This window comes from Zootoca vivipara, chromosome 11 (assembly GCF_963506605.1).
Source record: "Zootoca vivipara chromosome 11, rZooViv1.1, whole genome shotgun sequence".
Lineage (NCBI taxonomy): Eukaryota > Metazoa > Chordata > Lepidosauria > Squamata > Lacertidae > Zootoca > Zootoca vivipara.
In genome coordinates this window covers 3,870,221-3,892,147 of record NC_083286.1, presented here as the reverse complement: position 1 = coordinate 3,892,147, position 21,927 = coordinate 3,870,221, and the positions used below count along the sequence as shown (strand labels likewise).

Genomic DNA, 21,927 nt, shown 5'->3' with positions numbered 1-21,927 from the left:
AAAATAACAGATATTCATGGTAAAATAAATTATGTTGTGCAAATAAACCCATAATAAATATCCTTCAGGGGAGATCTGCTGGGTAATATGAAAAACTGACTGCTGCAATGAAACGAAATTGCTTGTATGCACTTCTTACAGCTCAAAGTATTATCTTCAATATGCAGATAAGGCAGGAACATAAAATGAAAACCTCATAAAATCCAGAGTACTAATCCAGGGGGTTGCATCTGGAGCGGAAAGAGCCTTGTAAAATAAGCCAAAAAATGTAAGAACTTAATTATGTATGCAAAAGAGGAGAAGAATTCATTTCAGCGCAGTGTGAATTTTCTGGTAGTCATAAATTAATGTGAAACAACAATTAAGCCCCGCAGTAAAGTTTGCATCAAACTTATAATGTAGGAATATTTTTTAAAAATGGATTTATGATTGCAAGTTCCTCACTCCCATTTCGTGGGCATCTTCAGTAGTCTAACTATGTTGAGATTGCAGCTGTAATCTCCCAAACATTAGTGCCATAGAGTCTGTGTGGTGCAGTGGTTAAGAGCGGTAAACTCGTAATCTGGTGAACTGGGTTCGCTTCCCTGCTCCTCCACATGCAGCAGCTGGGTGACCTTGGGCTAGTCACACTTCTCAGCCCCACTCACCTCACAGAAGTTTGTTGTGGGGGAGGAAGGGAAAGGAGATTGTTAGCCGCTTTGAGACTCCTTCGGGTAGTGATAAAGCAGGATATCAAATCCAAACTCCTCCTCCTCCTCCTCCTCCTCCTCCTCCTCCTCCTCTCTTCTTCTTCTTCTTCTTCTTCTTCTTCTTCTTCTTCTTCTTCTTCTTCTTCTTCTTCTTCTTCTTCTTCTTCTTCTTCTTCTTCTTCTTCTTCTTCTTCTTCTATTAATTCCAACCCAGGCAAAAGCTTGCATTCTCAAGGAGGAAATGTAATCTAAGTTTCAAAGCATTTAAAATATTTATTCAATATTATTTCTGAATATACTTTTGGTTTGTGGCATCCCACCAATAAATGATTTCAGAAACACACCAGCTCTTGAGGTGAAATACTTTAGGGCAGGGGGGGGGGACACAGAAATGCACAAAAAGAGCAAGAATCTCTGGCAGAGAAGAGGAAGAACACCCCTTGCCTCCATGGGACAGACATGAACACAAAAGCCCAACGAGTTAAAGAATAAGTTCCTTGTCTATATAAATTCCCTGATTGGACTGGGTGGCAATCCTTCTGTACACTTATCCTGCGCTGGATGGGGAACCTTGTGAATGAAGACTTGTGCACCTTCTCTCGGGTCAGCTGCTGGGACTGTGCATGCAACAGAATGGTTGCTTGGGAGGAGAAGCAAAGGGGGGGCTGGATATAACCCCCCCACACACACACATTCCACCTCCCATTTAAGTGCTGATTAACATGATTATGAAAAAGGGTTATGGAGCTTTAATGCCTTCTACTGCCTTGGGTCTTTAGAAGTGAGCCGTAAAGATTAATGGGCAAAGGAGCATCCTCTCCCACCCACTGGAATGCAACTTTTAAATCACACACACACACCCCACCCTACACACAGCAGGGACTTTATGAAGCTCATGTGAGGGGGTCAGGTGAGAGAAATCCCTCCTGCACTCTCAGTCATTTCAGAGGAAAAGGAAGCCCATCCTTTGTCTCTGTGTGATCATTACAGGAGTTGGGAGTTGGGCTCAAATGGCACCAGAGTCTGATTTCTCCCTACAGTCATTCAAAGGGGAAATGGAGACACAAGCTTCCATTCACCCTCTAAGCAACTACTGGGCAGAGAGATTTGTTGCTTCCTGTGCTGGCTAATGCTTCCTGTGCTTGCTGCTTTCTCTCACCCAATACGACTCACTCCCTGTTACTGTACAAGGCTAGATTTGCATACAAAACTGCCGTGGGTAATCCCAAGCGACCACAGTAAATGTGTATAATCAGAACCAGTTCGTGGGAAACTGGAATATCTCTTCAACTCCAGTCCCCTTAAGGGTATGTTCCTGATAGAAAGTATTTTCATTCCATGACTCCAGTTTGGGCTCTCAATGTATAAACACGCCCGGAACTAACACCCATATGTGTGTGTGTGTGTGTGTGTGTGTGTGCGTGCGTGCGTGTAAATAAAATACACATAAACATGCACACAAGTGAATATGTGTTGTAAGGAAAACCAATCACTCTTCTACCTGATCTATTTCTTTCGGTAAAAGTAAAATAAAACTAGCACGGTGTAGCATTGAAGGTGGCCATTTGTCCTGCAAAAAACCCAATGTCTGCAGAGATATATTAACACTTCTTCTTAAAGGGTAAAGTCTATTTGCAGTGTATAATGGCAAAAGCCATCAAACATATACTCTCACCTAGCCAATTTAATTAAAAGCAACTAGAGAATTTTTGGACCTTAAGTACTGGGGAGAAGGGGCATATTTTGACCCTGTGAAAGGGATAGCTATGATGTTACATTACTATGTATATGAGAAAAGTACACTTTTGTAGTCAGAGGAACAATTTGAGAAAGGTGGAAGCACAAAAAGCTGTACATTTTTAGACAGTATTAAGGCAGTTCAATCGGAGTCTTCATCATCAAGGTATTCCTCTGCATTGCTTAAGGTTCGCATTATGTCTAGAAGAAAGAGCAACAAACATTTAAAAAAATGTAAATTTAGGGTGCAACCCAACAGCTAAGCCAGAGGAATAAGAAACAGTGGCAGTTCCAATATGCAGAAGGTGTTTCAATGGCCGTGGTGGAGGAAAGGGGCATGTTGGGGCGGGCAAGAGCGAAAATAGTTGACTTTCCCTCCTCGATGATGTGAATGAGAAGATCAATTTACAACATGGAAAAGGGCAGGAGTGTGGCTGGGTAGAGGAGCGACACAAACCACCACCACTCCTCCTCCTTGGACTGGAGTGAGTGAACAGGGCATATAGCAAGTGACATGGATTCAATCACCCCAGCAGCATTGCTCTGTTAAGAGCAGGGCCAGTCATTTTGAGTGTGCTCAAAATCTGTTACCAGAGCTGTCACCCCTTGTGCGCCAAATTTCTAGCAAGACAATTGCAGGAAGTTTTTTATTAGACGTATTATTAAAATAATTGCAATAATTAAAAAGGCTTCCTCCCACAACAGCTTGGCATTCCTCCGCAGCTACAATCACGTCTCTCTGTGTACCTGAGAACTTATTATTCTTCAAGCTCTACGAAAAGGAGTGCCTTCTGTAGGGTTTCATCACAACTTGTCCTAGGTCACTGTCCTTAAGCAAAAAATGGATTTTCTAACTGCCTCGCATAATCCCACTTTCAGCAACGGTTATGGGGATATTCATAAGTCACTTACTGATGCAGCATATTGGAAAATACATCAAAAAATGTGAAAAACAAACAAACCCTCACCTTGTCCTTGTTTCTTTTTAAGCAGAGAAGCACATGCTGCATTAGTAGCCATGTCAAAAGCCAATTTCTTCTCATTGTTTCTTAAATCTGTTCTAGCACCTTTGTGAAAACAAAATAGAGGACACCGCAATTAGAAATTCAGAGGTGAAACTATCAGGGCAGGAGTGGATCCCCTGTGGTGCTCCTGATGGACCTTCTGTACTTTCAGCTCCCATCAGGTTCAGCCAATTCCCCAGTGGTCATGGATGATGGGAGTTGTAGACCAGCAGTGTCTGGAGGACCACAGCTTAGTCACTCCTGTGTTAGCTGCGTATCTTTGCCATGCTTATTAGCAACTTTCGTCTAAAATTAAACTAGTTTTCCATTCTAACTTCCAATGCAAAATTTCTATCCTAATAGAGATTCTAAGGAACAGAATGATGCCGCCATCTACAAAGAATCACAGCACAAGTGATCGTGGCTTTCATTTTTTAACAAAAGTTCAGATTGTTTGTTGGTGGGGAATGAGTGTATAAAATGTGCACTAGGGGTAGAATTCAACACAGCACTCAACGTGGAATGTGGGGTGGGGGAGGAGGTCCACTCTTGCAACAAGACGTTTCCATCCTCTCCTCACCTCGTATGTCTCCTCAACCTGTTCTGCATTTCCCCTCAAACCCCCAGAGCGGAGTAGGGGGCATGGAAGAAGATAAGAGATAAAAAGTCCTGTGTGCAAGTGAATGTCATTATGCACATGCAACAACATAGATTAATCCTGCCCTAGCTGTAAAATACCACCACAGCAAACACCTCAATATCAGTGGAATAATCCCTCACATAACTTTCATAATCCAGAACACAACTGGTCCTACCTGAAGAAGGAAGAAGAACAGGCTATGGAAAGAACCATCTAGTAGGGCTTCATGGGACACAAAACTCCACTAACAAAGGTGGCATTCAGGTGGCTAATGAACACAGCAAGGAAAGTTGCAGATTTGCTACTGCACTCTTCTTCTGTGGCTGTGGCATTCCAAGTCAGGGGCAGCCCATTCCATTTTGCCACCTGAGGCGAAAGTGGAATGTGCTGCTCCTGCCTCCTTGCTGCCATGCCCCCCATGTCCGCCATGCACCAGAACACTCCCCCACTTGCCCAAACTCAGCAAGAGGGAGGCATTGTGGAAGTGGTGGGAGCAATTGGGCAAGCAGGGCGCCTCCTTCTGCCCTTCCACCACCTAAGGCAGGTGCTTCATCCCGCCTCATTGGTGGGCCAGCTCTACTCTGAATAATTTCTTGACGGTCTAATAATAATAATAATAATAATATACAGTAATATTAATACCCCACCCATCTGGCTGGGTTTCCCCAGCCACTCTGGGTGGCTTACAGCATATATAAACACATAGTATTCTGTAATACTTGATAATGAGCTAGGACAGAACAATAGGAGCACAGAGAGCTTGATCCAAATCTCTTTGACATAAGGGGCAAACTGTGGAGCACTGTACATGTCTACACAAAATTATCTTATTGAGTTCAGTGGGGTTTGCTTTCAGGTAAGTGGCCATATGACTGCAAACCTAGGGAACTCTGAAGATCTATATTGTGATTTTTCTTTTCACAATATAGTATTATATATTATAATTATTATAATATAGAATACATAATTCAACTAGTATGCCAAGTGAGAAAATAATAACTGCATTATAGAAGATAAAACGAAGCCACAAAACCAGCTCGTTCACAGTATACATTGCAAACTGGGTGTGCAAATGTGTGCCTATGGCTCAGTTCAGATGCGCACATCTTGGCTTAATAAACTGAGAAATGTATGGGCCTTGTGCTCAACATGTTTCATCCTATCACCAATTCTCCTTTCTCAGTGTGCAAGATTTAACCCTGCAAGATTTCAATTAACCATGGCTTTGTATTTTGTCAGTAGCAGGAAATTATGGTTACCAGGAAAACAACAACTTTAAAAGCAACTTGACACTGTGATTCAGGATCCTAGCTCAATGCTGCCAACCATAGTTTCCCAGTTTAGATGTAACATTAATGGTTCATTACCACAAGAAGTGTTGAATCATTGTGTGGCAAGAAAGTGGAATGGAAAGGGAAGGTATGGGCACACCATGTGCAGGCATAAAACCCGTGCATTTGTCAGGTATACACATCTGACCAGGGCCCGTGCTTATGACGTTACAGGAATGTGTTGGTAAATACAATTACCTTTTGCCAGCAGTGTTTCTACGATATCTGCATAACCCTTCCATGCAGCAGCATGCAAAGCTGTGTCCCCCAGTTTATTCTGTGGATGCAGAAGTGGGGAAACCCATCAAGGTTAAAATGTGGCAACAGAAGTTTAGATCATGTCCATGGTGATCAATCACCATGATCACAAGACAATTCTGGAAAGCCATTCAGTGTGTGATTACTTACCTGTTGGTTTAGTTCTACATTTGGCTGCGTCAATAATACTTCCACTATATCTGCATAAAGTGAAAAAATTGGGAGTGGGGATATCATGAGAAACTGGAAGTTGCTTTGTTATATTCAAAATGTAGCAGGAAAGTCAGGATCTAGACTCAATCAGCTCAAAAAGTGAGTTTTGAAAGTTGAATTAACTTAAGAGAACTAATCTATGAAAGCTGATACAATCTCTTTTTAAAACCCACATTCTTAATTCAGGATCACCTTTCATTTCTTTTGTTTTCTGCTTCGCCATTATTAAGAGCACATGATTTTAGATCCATATTTATTTCCAGAGGGAATGCCGTGTTGAGTCTCTTCCAGCCAAAACAATGAAACTCTGTGGCACCTCAAAGGCTATTAAATTTATTATGGCACCAGATTTTGTGGTCCACTTATCAGGTGAGTTGTGGGTATATCTATATCTATAAAAATACACACACATGGTTGGCAAAGTGTGGGAGTGGGTGGAGAGGCAGGATGTAATCAGTAAGGTCAGGAGGAAATGCAGAAAAGTACAGAGAGTGTGTACGTGGGTGGTGCTGTGGGTTAAACCACTGAGCCTAGGGCTTGGTGATCAGAAGGTTGGTGGTTCGAATCCCCATGACGGGGTGAGCTCCCATTGCTCGGTCCCAGCTCCTGCCAACCTAGCAGTTCGAAAGCACATCAAGGTGCAAGGAGATAAATAGGTACCGCTCCGGCGGGAAGGTAAACGGCGATTCCGTGTGCTGCTCTGGTTCACCAGAAGCGGCTTTGTCATGCTGGCCACATGACCTGGAAGCTATACGCCGGCTCCCTTGGCCAATAATGTGAGATGAGCGCCGCAACCCCAGAGTCGGTCACGACTGGACCTAATGGTCAGGGGTCCCTTTATCTTACAGAGAGTGATATCATAGAATCATAGAATTAGAGTTGGATGGGACCCCAAGGGTCATCTCATTCAAACCCCTGCAATGCAGGAATCTCAACAAGTGGTTCCCCATCTAATTTGAAAAGATACTGGACACTGCCTAGCTTTGCAAATGTGCAGGCAGTTTTCTTGCTGCACCACCCTGCAGGAATTCCTTGGGAGTGGCTGCCAAGAAGAGCAGACCCTACTGGGCTGTATCAATGGACAAGCTGTCTGACTTGGAGCAAGGCAGCTTACTTTTCTTTTCTTTTTTAGTACTTCTGTACTGTCACATTGTAAAATATCAGGGCGGTGTGCAATGATTAAGACATGAAACACCATTTTAAAAAATACATGTAATCATTAAAGTGACTGGCTAAATAAATAATAATAATACAGAATAAAACAGTTTACAAAGGCCTGACAGCATAAAAAGGACCTCAAGAGAAAGGCTTGAAAGTGAGATGGCCTCTGCAGGAAGAGATGGGACCCGCACGGAACCCGCAACGCTTCATGTCTGGCTCTAGCTGAGGCCAATCCAATCTTATTTCTTAATTTCCCTCTCTCTTCCTAATTTAAATTGTATCATACAAGAATTCAGACCATTACTGATTACAGTAGAAGAGGAAATACTAGCTGGTCCATTAACCCAGTGAATGGAAGCTCCAAGAAGAAAGAGGTTCCTCTTCATTCACTTCTAATGTACCTTTGTGTCCACCATGGCATGCCCAGTACAAGGCTGTGCTCCCAGCTTTGTCTAAGCCATTGACACCAACTCTGTTATCCAAACACTCCCTCAGCCAGCTCAGGTTCCCTGAAACAGAAAAAGAAATATATTTTTCATGGAGCATAATTTCTTGGCGGAGGTGGGTACAGGGAGGAAATAAATTATTAAGCTAAATCATACTGAGAACGATGAGTCTCCCTGGAATGCAATGCATTTCAGTTCATCAACAACAACAACAACAAACCCAGATGCTACCAAATCACATTATTGTTGCATGAATGAAAATGTTATGCAAATTCTACTTCCATTCAATATTCTGTTTGGGAGACAACAGTCTTTTTAACAAGCAAGCTCCTTAGCTTTTAACAGCCTATACAGATGAACCAACTCATTATCAAATGTCACCTGTCCAGTAAGGAAAAAATTGTATGATGCAAGTCAAAATTATAACCAAGAATGACCATTCTACCTGAATCTTGCAAGAAAGGAGATTCCAACTAAAACTTTCTGACAGAAAGAGTTGCTCAGCAGTGGAATAGACTCCCATGAGAGGTGGTGGACTCTCCTTCCTTGGAGGTTTTTAAACCCATCTGTCCTGGGTGCTTTAGCTGAGATTCCTGCATTGCAGAGGGTTGGACTAGATGACCCTTGGGTCCCTTCCAACTCACAGTAAGCCAAATCAGGGTTTAGCTTGCACGTGTGAGGATGGGTACTCCCAGACAGCCACTTTGCTCTCCCTGGTTGTTTTGCGGCTGCAAGAACAAAAGGTTTGTTCTTGGCTTCCTACTCGTAAGTTAGTCTGGTGTTGGATGGCATGCTAAGCCAAGCCATGGCTTAGCTGAGTGCAAAGCAACAGTGAGACAGCCAGGGAGGACTGAAGTGTCTGCCGTCTCCCTTGGGCAGCCTGGGCCTTCGCACTAAGCCACAGTTTGGCTTAGTACTGTATGATGTGTGAAGCTGGCCATGGAGGAGGGATAAGCCTGCAGTGGTGCCAACAACTAGGTTCTGAATACATCAATTTAAACTAGTAGGCACTTTAACTACGACTACGTCAGGAATTCTATATACATTTACCTTGAGGTAAGCTTCACTGAACGCAATGGCACTTACAACTGAGTACACATACACAGGGTTAGAAGGAATCCTCATTGAACTTAGTGGCAGTTGCTTCTAAATAAAAATGCATTGAAAGTTGAAATCTTTCCTGGTTTGCATCTGTATTAGAATGGCTTCTTAGGATATTTTCAGTGTTTTTATCACTTGCTGTTTGCCCCCTTCCTTCGAGAGGAAGGGTGGGAGATAAATGAAATGAATAAATAAATAAATAATGCATTGAATTAGGGAGATTACCATTTTTAAAATTATATTTATGAAGTGCAAAAACAAAACAAAAAAACCCACAGGGGCCACTATATTATTAAAGTGTTATTGTATTCTGTGTATACAGTTTGATTATAACCTGGACTAATGTCATTACATCACATTGATTTGTTAAAACTAGTAAACTATTCATCACCATATACCTATGTTAGTATACCATCATTCTCAAATCAATTATTTAATATCTATTTGAAAATGTGTATTTAAATCTATATTCTCCAGAGAGCTTAAAAAAGAGAGCCATCAAACAAATATAAAACAGATCAAAAACATTAGAAATAAAAGTAATTATCATAGTAACTGTAAAAATACAAATTATTTCTATCCAGTTATTTAATCTGAAACCATTATTCCTTTCCCAGTACTAAAAGAATTAATCTATCATGCCTATTTCTTTCAGCAAATAAATATATTTATTCTGCAAATCAAGACTATTTGTCCAAAATACTCAAGTCATGCAACAAACAATTAAACCCTCTCTCTTAGAAATAAAATGCATGTATTGTCCCACACAGACATCCCACTCTCATAGCTTTCATATTTTAAAGAAACACCAACAACCCAATCTATTTCATCCCTCAACCCATTGGGAAGAGAACTGATGAATTGCTTCTGTGGCAACCCAGTTCTCTTTACTGCAGCCATGAGCTTGTAACTGAATACACAAGCCCAGGGGTGGATCTGATATACTGCAAACTTCGCCTGTACCCACCTCTCTTTGCAGCTTCATGTAGTGGGTTGTCAATGGATTCTGCTTGTTCAGCCACTAAAACAAAAGCAAAAACGCACGCTATCTTAAGCAGGTGACTCCTTTGACTTCTGCACCTTCCGGAATGGGCCTGAGGTAACCGAGAGTGGTTAATTTCCTTCCTCCTTCTATGCACTAATATGTTTAATATTTATGAAAGGCCATGGATGTAATATACAGTGGTACCTCGACATCCGAATGCCTCGACTTCCAAAGGTTTCGACTTACGAAGTCAGCAAACCTGAAGTCTTTTCGCCGCACGTGCGGTCGGTGCCTGCGCAGAAGCGCAAAATCGTGCTTTGCGCATGCACAAAACGGACGCTTCGACAACCGAAGGTTTTGACTTACGAAGAGCGCTGCGGAATGGATCGCCTTCGTAAGTTGAGGTACCAGTAACTCCTAATGGTGTGAACTATAAGTTTTGATCCCCAAGTTTCAAAACGCGGAAAACTTGCCTGTGCCAAACAGAGCTCCTTGCAAAGCTTCTTTCAATTTAATGTTGGGGAAGCCCTGTATCTACAGCTTCCAAGGTGGCCATGGAAGAAGGGCATGGAAAGAGGTGATCTCTGCAGATGTTGCTTGTCATGCAAGTTATACACTCTGAAATTGTCTTGATCGAGAGAACACAATGGCTCAGAACTGCCCTTCTGGCAGAAAGACATACCATGTCTGAGCCTCTTTCCAAAGCTCTTCTGGGTTTGGAGGATGTTCTGTCTGATGGAGAAGCAGGCCGCCTCCTAAAAGGAAAGCACTCCCACTGTTGCATCCAGGCAGCCCCACCCTCCCCCATCATTCTCCACCCCACCCCCCAAGAAAATGGCGGCAACGTGGGCTGTTGGAAGGCTAGCACTGCAGTGCCGCCAGACTGGGGTGAACCCGACTGACTGAACGGAAGGATGCTAAAAGGCTGCTGTGCATGCAGAGCTCAACAAAGAAGGCCTCGGATCTGGGCCCAAAATACTGAGGGAACTGTGACTATTCTTGGGGTCTTTAAGATTTCTCAGGACTTATGCAAATCTACAATTCCCAATTGTAAATGACACATCCAGCTTATAAATCCTACTTAGTTGTGAGTATTCTTCTATGCTTCAGCAGGATAAGAAACATATTTAGCTTTTTTATTTTATATATATATATCTGATGTCTCTCCAGCACTGTGCAGAAGTCTTTTTATTTTCCCAACATTTATGTTGATCTGTTTTATTCTGTCTCATATAATCTTTATGCTATTTTTAGAGACTTATCCTTTTCAGCATTATTATTATTATTATTCATGTGGTCCTAAAGTTTTATTGAATGCTCCCCCCATAATAAGATTGAAGGTTGCAACATACATTTAAATAAAAAATAAATACATTAAAAGCCATTTTAAAATTTGTGGGTTTTTTGGTTTTTTTTGCTTCTGTCTGTCCAGCAGATGGCACACAAGAGTACATGGCTGCATTCTTCCAGTTAAAAGGCTTGTTCTCAAAGCAGCTCTCTGCCATTAAACCACTTTTAATGCCCGGTTCTGGCATCACATTAGATGTGAGATACTATATTTCTTTGTATATGGATCAGAGACAATCTCTTAAAAGTTACAAGCCACATACATCCTTGTACCTGTGCGTCTTATGGAGCGAAGGCACTGGGCAGCAGCGGGATCCCTTGAGCGGAGAAATACCTCTGCCGCTGGAGCCATGGCCAGCGGCTAAGGGGCAGGGGAGGGATTATCAGCCCCAAAGCGGACTGCTCCTCCCGCCGCCACCACTGCTGACAGCAGCATTGATTCAGAATATTTTTTTTCTTGTTTTTCTCCTCTAAAAACTAAGTGCGTCTTATGGTCAGGTGTGTCTTATGGAGTGAAAAATGCGGCAGTCCACATCTGTGGTGGAGAGATATATCTTAAAAGGTAAAGCAAATCTGGAATATACCATAGTTGCTGGGGATTAGTCCAGTTCTTCCTTTACAGGTTCCCTTCCACCAATTTGTGTCACTCTGGAGGGAAAAGAAAGCAATGCTGAAAAAGGGGAGCAATGACTCCACTTGAGATGTACTCTATTTATTTAGCACGGTCCATTTGTTAACATTTGTCTTTGATGAACTCACCATATCCGAAATGTAGATAATATCTCCTTCTTCAAAATACAGTTCATCTGGCTGGAAAAATAAAGAGGGTGTTTGAGTTTGCAGGCCAATTTAAAGCATATTTTAGAAGAATATCATTAAGTTGCAGCCTTGCCTAACAACATTTTAGGATTTTTCTTCTTCATTCAGTTTGAGGAAGAGGTACAAACCATCAATCAAATGGAAACAGGGCCATGTGAATATACACCAACTCAAAACTCCACAGAAGGTCTGCTTGTGTCTTTGGGGAATTTATATTTAAAAGGCTGAGGTCTGTAAGAGACATTTCTGCTTTTCTTGCTAAGAAAATCTTTCCCTTCCACGGTTCCTTGATCACAGGAAGGGAAACAGAGGCAAGGCTGACAGCAAATCAGCCATCTTCTGAGCCCCAACCAACAGGCTCTGCCATTTAAATTCTCCCACAATGCCTCTACAGTACAGTGGAACCTCGGTTTACGAACACCTCGGTTTACGAATTTTCGGTTTACGAACGCCGCGAACCCATCTGGAACATAGCTGCCAAGTTATCCCCTTTTTTAAGGGAAATTCCCTTATGCTGAATAGGCTTCCTCGTGAGAAAAGGGATTAATTCACTTTCCATTACTTTCAATGGGAAAGTTCGCTTCAGTTTATGAACAGACTTCTGGAACCAATTTCAACCATGCTTCGGGTTAAGTACGCTTCAGGTTGAGTACTCGTCTGGAACGGATTAATCCACTTTCCATTACTTTCAATGGGAAAGTTCGCTTCAGTTTATGAACGCTTCAGTTTAAGTACTGCGCGGACCGTCTGGAACAGATTAATCCACTTTCCATTACTTTCAATGGGAAAGTTCGCTTCAGTTTATGAACGCTTCAGTTTATGAACAGACTTCCGGATTCAATTGTGTTCATAAACCAAAGTACCACTGTATTGCTCCTGAGCATTGTGGGACATCTTAAAGAGCAGGCAGCTTGCAGCCAGGTGAAAAGGGAGCCAGGGAGGACAGTTTAAAGGGGGACCAGTACTCCTGGCGGGCCTGAAAAGAGGATCAAACAGGAAAGAATTCTTAATTCAATGAACTGCATTCCTAGCAACTTCTTTTACTTTTAAACCTTTCCATGCTTTCTACCCAGCACTAGGCAGCCTTTGCTAAAATCTACTGTGTAGCCTGTAAGCAAAAGGCAAGGCCACCACAGCCTTGGCCCCATAAGACATGCACTGAGGCAGTGAAGAGCTTATCTTGTACTGGGGAAGTGGAAGCTGAGAGCCCTGGCAAGCTGGAAAATGGGAAGGGAAGAAAGGGAGAGCAGCAAGAAGGTTGCTTCTGCCTCAAAAAAAGGCTGTGGCATCTCTGCCCCAACAGGGAAAGTAAAGGGAATGGGGCTTTTGCTGCCCCCTGTTGCCACCTGCTGGTTTGCCAGGGAATAATAAACCAGCCAACAGCTACAGTATTGAAGAGGCCCAACTACACATGATGTAGGAGATCTGGGAGTGGTTCACTTTACCGTACCTGAGATTTCACACATTTTTACTGCAGTTGTGGGGCTGGGAAGTGGGTGTCCCAAAGCTCCTGTTTGCACTGCAGTGGGAAGCATGTGTGTGTGTGTGTGTGTATTGAGCCTGCACTATTTGGAGCAAGCACATCTGGCTGTTAACCAGAAGGTTGGTGGTTCAAGCACACCCAGGGATAGCTGCGGGCAGGATTCCTGCACTGCAGGGGGCCAGACTAGATGACCCTCGAGGTCCCTTCCAACTATACAATTCTATGATTCTGTTATTTGCTTTGTGCTGCAGAGCTAATAGCAAATGGGGGAGGAAGGCAAGGATTTAAGAATCTTTGCTCCAAACAAATGGGGGGCGGGCCCTCAAATCAGGCAATCCAGAGTCACAGGTCTTCATGTGTGCTTTGGCCCCTCCACCTCTGTCCTTGGCATAGGCAGGCTCAAGACTTTCAGAAATGCAGCATGGCATGGCATGAGGGCTCCTTAGCAACATTCCCATCATTTCCTGCATCTGAGAGGCTAGCAGTATAAATAGCACCCGCTTCTCATCTAAGCCTCTCATAGGGCGCCTCTGAAATCTGAAAGACCAAAGGCCACCCCAGTCTACCCAGTGCTTTTTCCCCTAAAAAATGTTTAGAGGGACTCTCACTTTCCTACTCATATTCAAAGAGGCCAAACTTAGATTCACAAAATGTTATGGGGTATGTGGACCGCTGCATCCCCCCTCCCCCTAAAAAAAGCACTGGGGTCAAGGATGCCTTAGAAAGAGATGGAGAGTTTACACTCCATTCTCTCAATCAAAGACGCACAAGGAAACGTGCTGGTTGTTCTCTCCCACTCCTCAAACATGTCCATTTTTGAGAGGGGAGGGGTGTATACTGTGGAAGGTGCATTTGGCGTTCCTTTCTTGCCCTCAGTTTCTCCTAAAATGGGTTTGGAGGAGCAGAAGGAAAGAGAGTGGGGTGAGAACATGGGACAGCAGAACGTTCAACATGGGAGGCTTCCGAGAGCAGAGTTGCAAGATCACCCCAATATATTTAATTTACAGAGTAGCTTTAAAGTGGAAAAGTTGGACTAAGGCAGGAATAGGCAAACTCTGGCCCTCCAGATGTTTGGGACGACAATTCCCATCATCCCTGACCACTTGTCCTGTTAGCTAGGGATGATGAGAATTATATTCCCAAACATCTGGAGGGCCAGAGTTTTCCTATGCCTGGACTAAGGAGTTGTGGTGGTTCCATTTTTTTGCTGTCAGACCTACCTTAGGACAAAGTTAATTATTAGCCAAAAGGCAGGCCCTAGAAAAAATAATATGCCTCATCCATCCAGCATTATAGCAGAAGAAATCTCTGTTTGCTTATTCTGCTGTTCCTTACTGAAAGGATTTGTAAGGGAAGATTACCTTGTAAGCTTTTGGCAAGATGTGACTGCTCAGAAGGCATGCTGAATCAGCAAGAGAAAAGAGATTCCAGAATCTTAAAAGGGTGTTGTGCAGCTTGGTTAACACTTTCTCTTAACGGATTCAGACAAACATGAAGAGGATGCTCAAAATCTTGGATGTAATGACATTGCCAATCTAAATCTCTCCCGGGGGGGGGGGGGCAAAAGCAGAACAAAACACCCCCTCCAACTTTCCACCCTTCTTCTCACTTTTCAAGCAGTTTGTTCAGAAACTAAGATATTTTTGCTGAAGTCAGTTGGATTTATAACTCCCTCCCTCATTCATTGTGTGACTAAGATGCACAGGCAATTGGTTAAAAGCCCAATACAGAGTTGGTCATATTGTGCACTCACAAGAAACACTGTTGTGTTGACAGACACCAGCGCTGCACAATTCAGGCCAAATCCTTGGTTAAGGTGCACATGGCCTGTCCACTTATTTAGAGGCCAAAACCACCACTGTGCATGAGACATTGTTCTTGAGCAAATATGAGGAAGATCAAACTGCAGCACCAGCCTCTAAAATGTTTAAATCTTTCACCTCTGTGGGAAAAATGTAAATATCAATTCCTATGTTTTATTATCATAAGGGCGAGGTTGGGTTTAGCTGCTAAGTCATATTTAAAAATAACATTTCCTTATTTAAAAAAATAACATTTCCTTATTTTAGAGGGAAGGGGAAGAATAAACTTAAATACTTACAGTTCTGGGTTCAAACGTATACAAGGCTCTAAAAACTTTGACTTGTCCTAAATATACAGAAAGAAATAAACATTAACAGAATTTTTTTTTTCCTTTCCCTAAGTTTGAATGAATCAAACATCCATGTCCTAAACTCAGACAACATTTTAATTGCAAGAGCTCTAATGATAGTCTAAAGCCTGTTCATTAAGGACACATCAAGGAGGGAAGGCATAAAAACAAGTGAAACACTGGACCAGGGTCCCCCAAACTAAGGCCCGTGGGGAGGCTCATTTATGCAGCCTCCGGCGCCCCCGCCGCCTGCTTCCCCCGCCGACTCTTACCGGTGCGGCGCAGCGCGGCTGCCCACTTCCAGGTCGCCAGAGCATCGGAAATAGCTTGTCCGCCTGCGCAAGCGTCATTTCCAGCGCACTTCTGGGCTGGAGGAGGCCCATGCGCATACGCACAAGCTATTTCCGGTGTTCTGACAACCCAGAAGTGTGCCGAAAATCACGTGTGCGCATGCGTATGGGTGCGCGCTCCCGCATGCTCCAACCCGCAGCGCAATCGGCGCTGGTGGCACCACTGGCCCTTGGCGAGGTAAGTTTGGGGACCACTGCCCTGGATCCTCAACCTGTGGCTTATTCAGTCCATTTTGAAGGTAAAGAAGGTGTGAAAAATACATCTAAGTCTGAAGAAAAATGTACTCCAACCAAAACAGAAGACAGCATAGATTCAGCCACTTTACTGAGCAAACGTTCTGGATTGCAAAATGTACACTATGACAAGCTAATTGACAATCTTGTGCAAATGTCAAAGAATATATATTAATATTTTATGAACATCTTTGCATTTTCATTCATTTTGTTCCTTTAAATAAAGTTCATTTTCAGATGAATACAAGTGTGTGGGGTTTTTAATTTTTTTTAAAATATGCATATATCATTAACTAGAAACAAAAACCACTGCTTAATAATATAATAGTACAAATAAAGATACGGTAACCCATGTTTTTAAGTAACTCATTAAGTAACTTAACCACTTAACCACATCATGGGGTTGCACTGTCCATATGCTAATCAAATAGACACCCTCTTTTACAGAAAACAGGACAAGGTATCACACAGCACAGGACAATATAATATAATTATTAATTGCAGGTTATATAATTGCAGTTTTTTGTATACCGCTTTAAGGGATTTTTAACAATCAAATGGTCTGTGTACTTCTTAAAGTGTCCACAGTAATTCTTACCACAATCCTGTAAAGCAGATCAGTGTACTGTTATCACCATATTGGAGAAGGGTAAACTGAGAGTGGCCTAGTTTGCACATAACACTAAAACATTACTTGGCTGTAAACTTTGCTGAAATACTAATAAATTGGTTTAGGAACAAGTGCTAATCTGCAAAGTATGTTGCAATTTTCACCTCTTTCATGCACATACCAAACCCATGAAATTAAGCTCCAATTATTTCCGTGTTTTCTTATGCTGATGTCAACAGCAACCACAACAGACTCAGATGGTTTTCCTTTAGACTTTTACGTTTTATGGCTCCCTTAAAGGGCCAGGCAGCAGACAAGAACAAGCAGCAGACAAAAACAAACCACGTTTTTCCAACTCAGAAGTTAGTTTGCTTGGAAATTATTGCTCATATGCAAAGTTTATAAAAACCGAGGGCTGTTAGAAACTAGCAGGGGTGATGGGATCAGAGCAACTGCAAAAAAGAGAGAGAAGTAACTTCTAGTATTCATTTAATAATGTTTTTGCCACAATGCTGTTTTTTTTTAATGGAAAAGGTGCTCTTTAAATGGTCTGAGATTATTTTAATTGCTGCAGCTGTTTGAGAAGGCTGCAGTCAACTCAAACAAACGGACTATTGTTTTTGAACCTATCCTGTATTTCCTTTAACTTCTTTGTAAGGCCTTGCAGATAATCATGGAAAGCTATGTTCCTCTGTCAATGTTTTCTATATGAAAGTGTTATTTTCCTCTTCATTTTGTTTCTGTACTCCATCCCCCCTACCCTGCACATAACAAAAGAGCACTTCTTAAACATATGTAGCTACTTTTATTGCAACATTTTGTTTGGGCCCAACTTCTCAGGAGGAAAAGCTTTCGACATTGGATGAGGGAACTGAAATTGCCCCTATTCTGCAAGGAAATGGTTCTGTGGTGGAGTCTTCGTGTCCACTGAGGAAATGATGTTGAACTAATGCAATGTTGCATTACATTAGGTACCTTACAGGCACTTGGGAACTGGCCGGGACTAATATAGTAATGTTCAGTTCTGCTCACATGCAGACAAGAGAATGCCAATGAATTTCTAAGGGTCATGCCCAGGCAAGGCAGCTCTAAAGTCTTATCAAATGATGGACTGACTGTGATTACCAGTTAAACATCTGGCTAGTTCAGATGACAACTTTGAGTTAGGTTAAGAACTTTGAGAACTTAAAAAAAAGAAGAAGTAATTTATCCAGGGAGAGTCCACATATATATGGGCTTATTCCTATTCCTCTTTTTCCTACTGGTGATGATGGAAATGTCAGGCACCATCCGGGCAACCAGGCATTTTCACTTGGTCGCAAGTGACAGATAGGTGTACAATGCTCCTGGCCCCTGGCTAATTTCAAACCTTGCCAAAATGGAAATTACCAGTAATAGCTGAAAATAGAAATATGACAAATGTGCTTGTCACCAAAAAACAGCTTCCCAGGGCACATTATTGTCCCTCAAATAATGGCTCTGGACTTGAGGGGAGGTTAAAAGCTTTTTGTTGACAGTGCGTTAGAAACTACAGTGGAACCTCGGTTTACGACTACCTCCGTTTACGAACGCTTCAGCGAGTGAACGCTGCGGACCCAGAAGTGTTTACATCCGGGTTCTGCGGCGTCAGATGCGCAGAAGCGGTCTGCACATCTCGTGTGTACGCAGAAGCGCTCTATTGGCACTTCGCGCATGTGCAGAAGCGTGCCTTCGGCGAACGAACGTCTCGGCGGAACGGATTGCGGTCGCAAACCGAGGTACCACTGTACATCTCTTCCTGATTTTGTATCTTTTCCACTAGGAAACTGAAACAATAGCTGGTTGCAACAGATTTGCCACAGTTACCAAGTTCAAAGGCTTTGCTAAGGGCCTTTGGTAAACCCTAGAGCAGGCACCCCCAAACTTCAGCCCTCAAGATGTTTTGGACTACAATTCCCATCATCCCTGACCACTGGTCCTGTTAGCCAGGGATCATGGGAATTGTAGGCCAAAACATCTGGAGGGCTGCAGTTTGGGGTGCCTGCCTGCCCTAGAGTTATTATACATCCTCCAAGAAGGTATGCAATCCCTGAAACATGTGCAATAAACTGTACTAATAGCTTCAATTAGTAGCTAATAGACAGAATGAGCAATAAACTACTCTTTAATTTGTGCCATTTGCCCCTCTACCACCAAAGCCCTCAATGCCCACGCAATGGAATATCTTCATGAACACGAATATCTTGTATTAATATCTTTAATCTTACATGAGATTAAACTGAGATTAAAGATTTAGGGGTCGGTACCATTTGCCTCCTTGGCACTCAGTTTAATCTCAGTAGTGAATAAAAAAAATACAGCTTGCAGAGAAAATGCATATTCAAAAAATATCAATTTAATCCAAGAGGAGCCCCAAATATCTTTGAAGGATCACCTCATATGTGCTCACTTGAATGCTGTGATCTGTGGCACTTGAACTTTAACAAGAGCCACAAAATATTCTTTCTGTACTTCCAAAAAATTGTTATTTTAGTGTAGCAGCACTAAAATTATTAAGCACGCACCTTCACCCTATTGTCTCTGGTGCCTGACTGATATCAGCAAACATTCTGTTTCCAGCCAGCCTAATCAGGTCTGTTGTTTTAGTTACTTTGGGCCAGACATCCCCAAACTGCAGCCCTCCAGATGTTTTGGTCTACAGTAGAACTCCCATGATCCCTGGCTAACAGGACCAGTGGTCCCTCCATCTGGAGGGCCGAAGTTTGGGGATGCCTGGTTTAGGCTATGTGTTTTACAATTACCAATTTTAAGTACCTTGTTTTTATTTTTTTAAGGGATATTTTATTTTTAGATGGACTTGTAAACCACTTAAGAGAATTTTTGTTCTACTAGGTAAAGGTAAAGGGACCCCTGACCATTAGGTCCAGTCGTGACCGACTCTGGGGTTGCGACTCTGGGGTTGCGGCAGAGCAGCACACGGAAACACCGTTTACCTTCCCGCCAGAGCGGTACCTATTTATCTACTTGCACTTTGACGTGCTTTCGAACTGCTAGGTTGGCAGGAGCTGGGACCGAGCAACGGGAGCTCACCCCGTCACAGGGATTCGAACCGCCGACCTTCTGATCAGCAAGCCCTAGGCTCTGTGGTTTAGACTGCAGCGCCACCCGCGTCCCCTTTGTTCTACTAAGCAGCATGTAAATATTGTTGTTGTTGCTGTTTTAAAATAAATAAATCCTGCAGTTCCTGGGCAACTACAACATGCATTCATCTCTTGGTGGCTAAGGCACCTGATGAGTAATTAAGGCAGGCCTGTTAGACTACAATTCCCATCACCCCTGGCCATGCTGCCTTGGGCTGATAGGAGCCCCAACAATCTCTGGAAGGCCAAAGTCATGTGGCAGAGAGCCTAGCAACTGACTGCTGAGCATCCTTTATCAGGATCTCAGCCCATGGGGCAAATGTTTCAGCTAGCAGCCTGTCCTATAGCGAGGAACAATTCAAAACCAATTCACTCTCCAGCATGATTCCGTTGAGGCCATTGGAACAAATGGGATAAATGGGAAAAGCTATACTTTGGCTACCTCATGAGAAGACTCCCTGAAAAGACCCTGATGCTGGGAAAGATTGAGGGCACAAGGAGAAGGGGACGACAGAGGATGAGATGGTTGGACAGTGTTATCGAAGCTGTCAACATGAGTTTGACCAAACTGCGGGAGGCAGTGGAAGACAGGAGTGCCTGGCGTGCTCTGGTCCATGGGGTCACGAAGAGTCGGAAACGACTAAACAACTAAACAACAACAATGCCATATTTGAAATAGATGAAACAGGTCCTTGTCTGTTCAAAAGAGAGTGTGAGAAGAACCAACATATTTACAAAGCACAAAGGCACACCTTATAACTTTTCAGATTTATTTCTAGTAGTGAAGACAAATTCTGTGAAACAGGCGGGCCTTCAGTCTTCCCCAGATGCCAGATAGTGGGTTGGGTTGGTAGAGAGCGAGACTCTTGATCTCAGGGTTGTGGGTTTGACCCCCACATTGGGCAAAAGATTCCTGCATTTCAGGGGGTTGGACTAGATGACCCTTATGGTGCATTCCAACTCTACCATTTGGTGATTCTATGATAACGGATACAGTGGTGAAGCAGAAAGTCCGGGTTCAATCTTGGCGCCTCCAGGGGGGCTGTGAGAGGCCTCTGCCTGAAACCCTGGCCGGCCCCTGCCAGTCCACTGGCTGACCCCCTCCCCGGGGGCCTGGCTTGGTATAAGGCATCTCCCTTTGCTCCTACCCAAGAGTTATCCTTATTGCGGCACGATGGGCAAGTTGCCAAGGCTTGTCGGGACCTCTCTCCTCGCCTGCAGGCTCAGGGAGGCGAGGCAGCAGCTCCTCCAACTTTTAAGCTTCTGACATGCCTGGCTGGGCCATTGAAGGGGCGCGGGGGGGGGGGGCTCCTGTGCTCATATTGGCTGCCAACTGCTTGCCAAGCTGCATCAATGCACCAAAGCTCAAGCAGCAGCAGAGGATCCCACACGGGCGACGCCCCCGCCCCCCCCCCGCTCGGAGAGCATCGCAAACTCGACGCCCTTCCTGTCCCGTCCCGACCCGGCCGGCGGCGGCGGCAGCGAGCGCTCTTTCCCCTTCTTCTTTTTGACAGTGACAGCCTCTCTCTCTCTCTCTCTCTCTCTCTTTCCAGAGCCCCACCCCGGGTCGCAGGGGGGAAGCCCATCGCTCCAGAGGCAGCGACCCCGTCGCACGCGCAACGCCAGGGAACGGGCGGCCGGGCGAGGATCGCGTCCAAGGCGGCTCCGAAGCGCGCAGTTCGGCCCTGGGCTTTACGGAAATGCCGCCTCGCTGGCGCGGGCGGCGGGCGGGGGCGAGGGAAGCGGCGGTCCACGTGTCTCTCTCGCCTCGCGGGGTATCCCATGCCGGCGGCTGGCCCTTCCCGTCCGTCCCTTCTCACCCCGCTGGATGTGGCAGCGTCGGCGTCGGCGGGCGCCTCCCTTACCTGGCTTGGCCGGTTTCGGGGGCGGCTTGGACATCGCTGCACGAGCGGGATAGGAAGCCCTGCTGGTCCAAAGCGAGCGCCCAGGCGGCTGGCGAGCTGGCTGAGCGTGGGTCTCCGCGGCCCGTGGCACGGGCGCTTCCCGGAGAGAGAGAGAGAGAGAGCGAGCAAGGGCGGGCGGTGCGGACGAAAAGCCCCAGCCGAGCGCTCGGGGCGGGCGAAGCTGCTTTTGCAACCAGGAGGAGGAAGTGGGAATCGCAGCCGAAGCAGAAAAGGGGCTCGAGGGCGCCGCTCCCCCTAGCGGCCGAGGTCCAGCACTGCAGGCGCAGAGGGAGGGAGGGAGGGAGGAGCAAGTCGCGAGCTCGCCGTGAAGGGGCGGGGACTGC

General features: G+C 44.3%; 1 protein-coding gene across 1 annotated transcript; it reads right to left on the bottom strand.

Moving 5' to 3' along the window:
- Positions 1-942: 942 nt before the first annotated feature.
- On the bottom strand, positions 943-21,792 carry OSTF1 (osteoclast stimulating factor 1). Its single transcript, XM_035099739.2, has 10 exons — positions 21,545-21,792; positions 15,316-15,362; positions 11,672-11,722; positions 11,497-11,560; positions 9,548-9,601; positions 7,435-7,542; positions 5,810-5,859; positions 5,600-5,678; positions 3,395-3,493; positions 943-2,627 (listed from the first exon to the last, which is right to left on the bottom strand). Exons 1-10 carry the CDS (start codon positions 21,576-21,578, stop codon positions 2,569-2,571), a joined length of 645 nt encoding a protein of 214 aa, XP_034955630.1. The 5' UTR covers positions 21,579-21,792; the 3' UTR covers positions 943-2,568.
- Between the last annotated feature and the right edge of the window lie 135 nt (positions 21,793-21,927).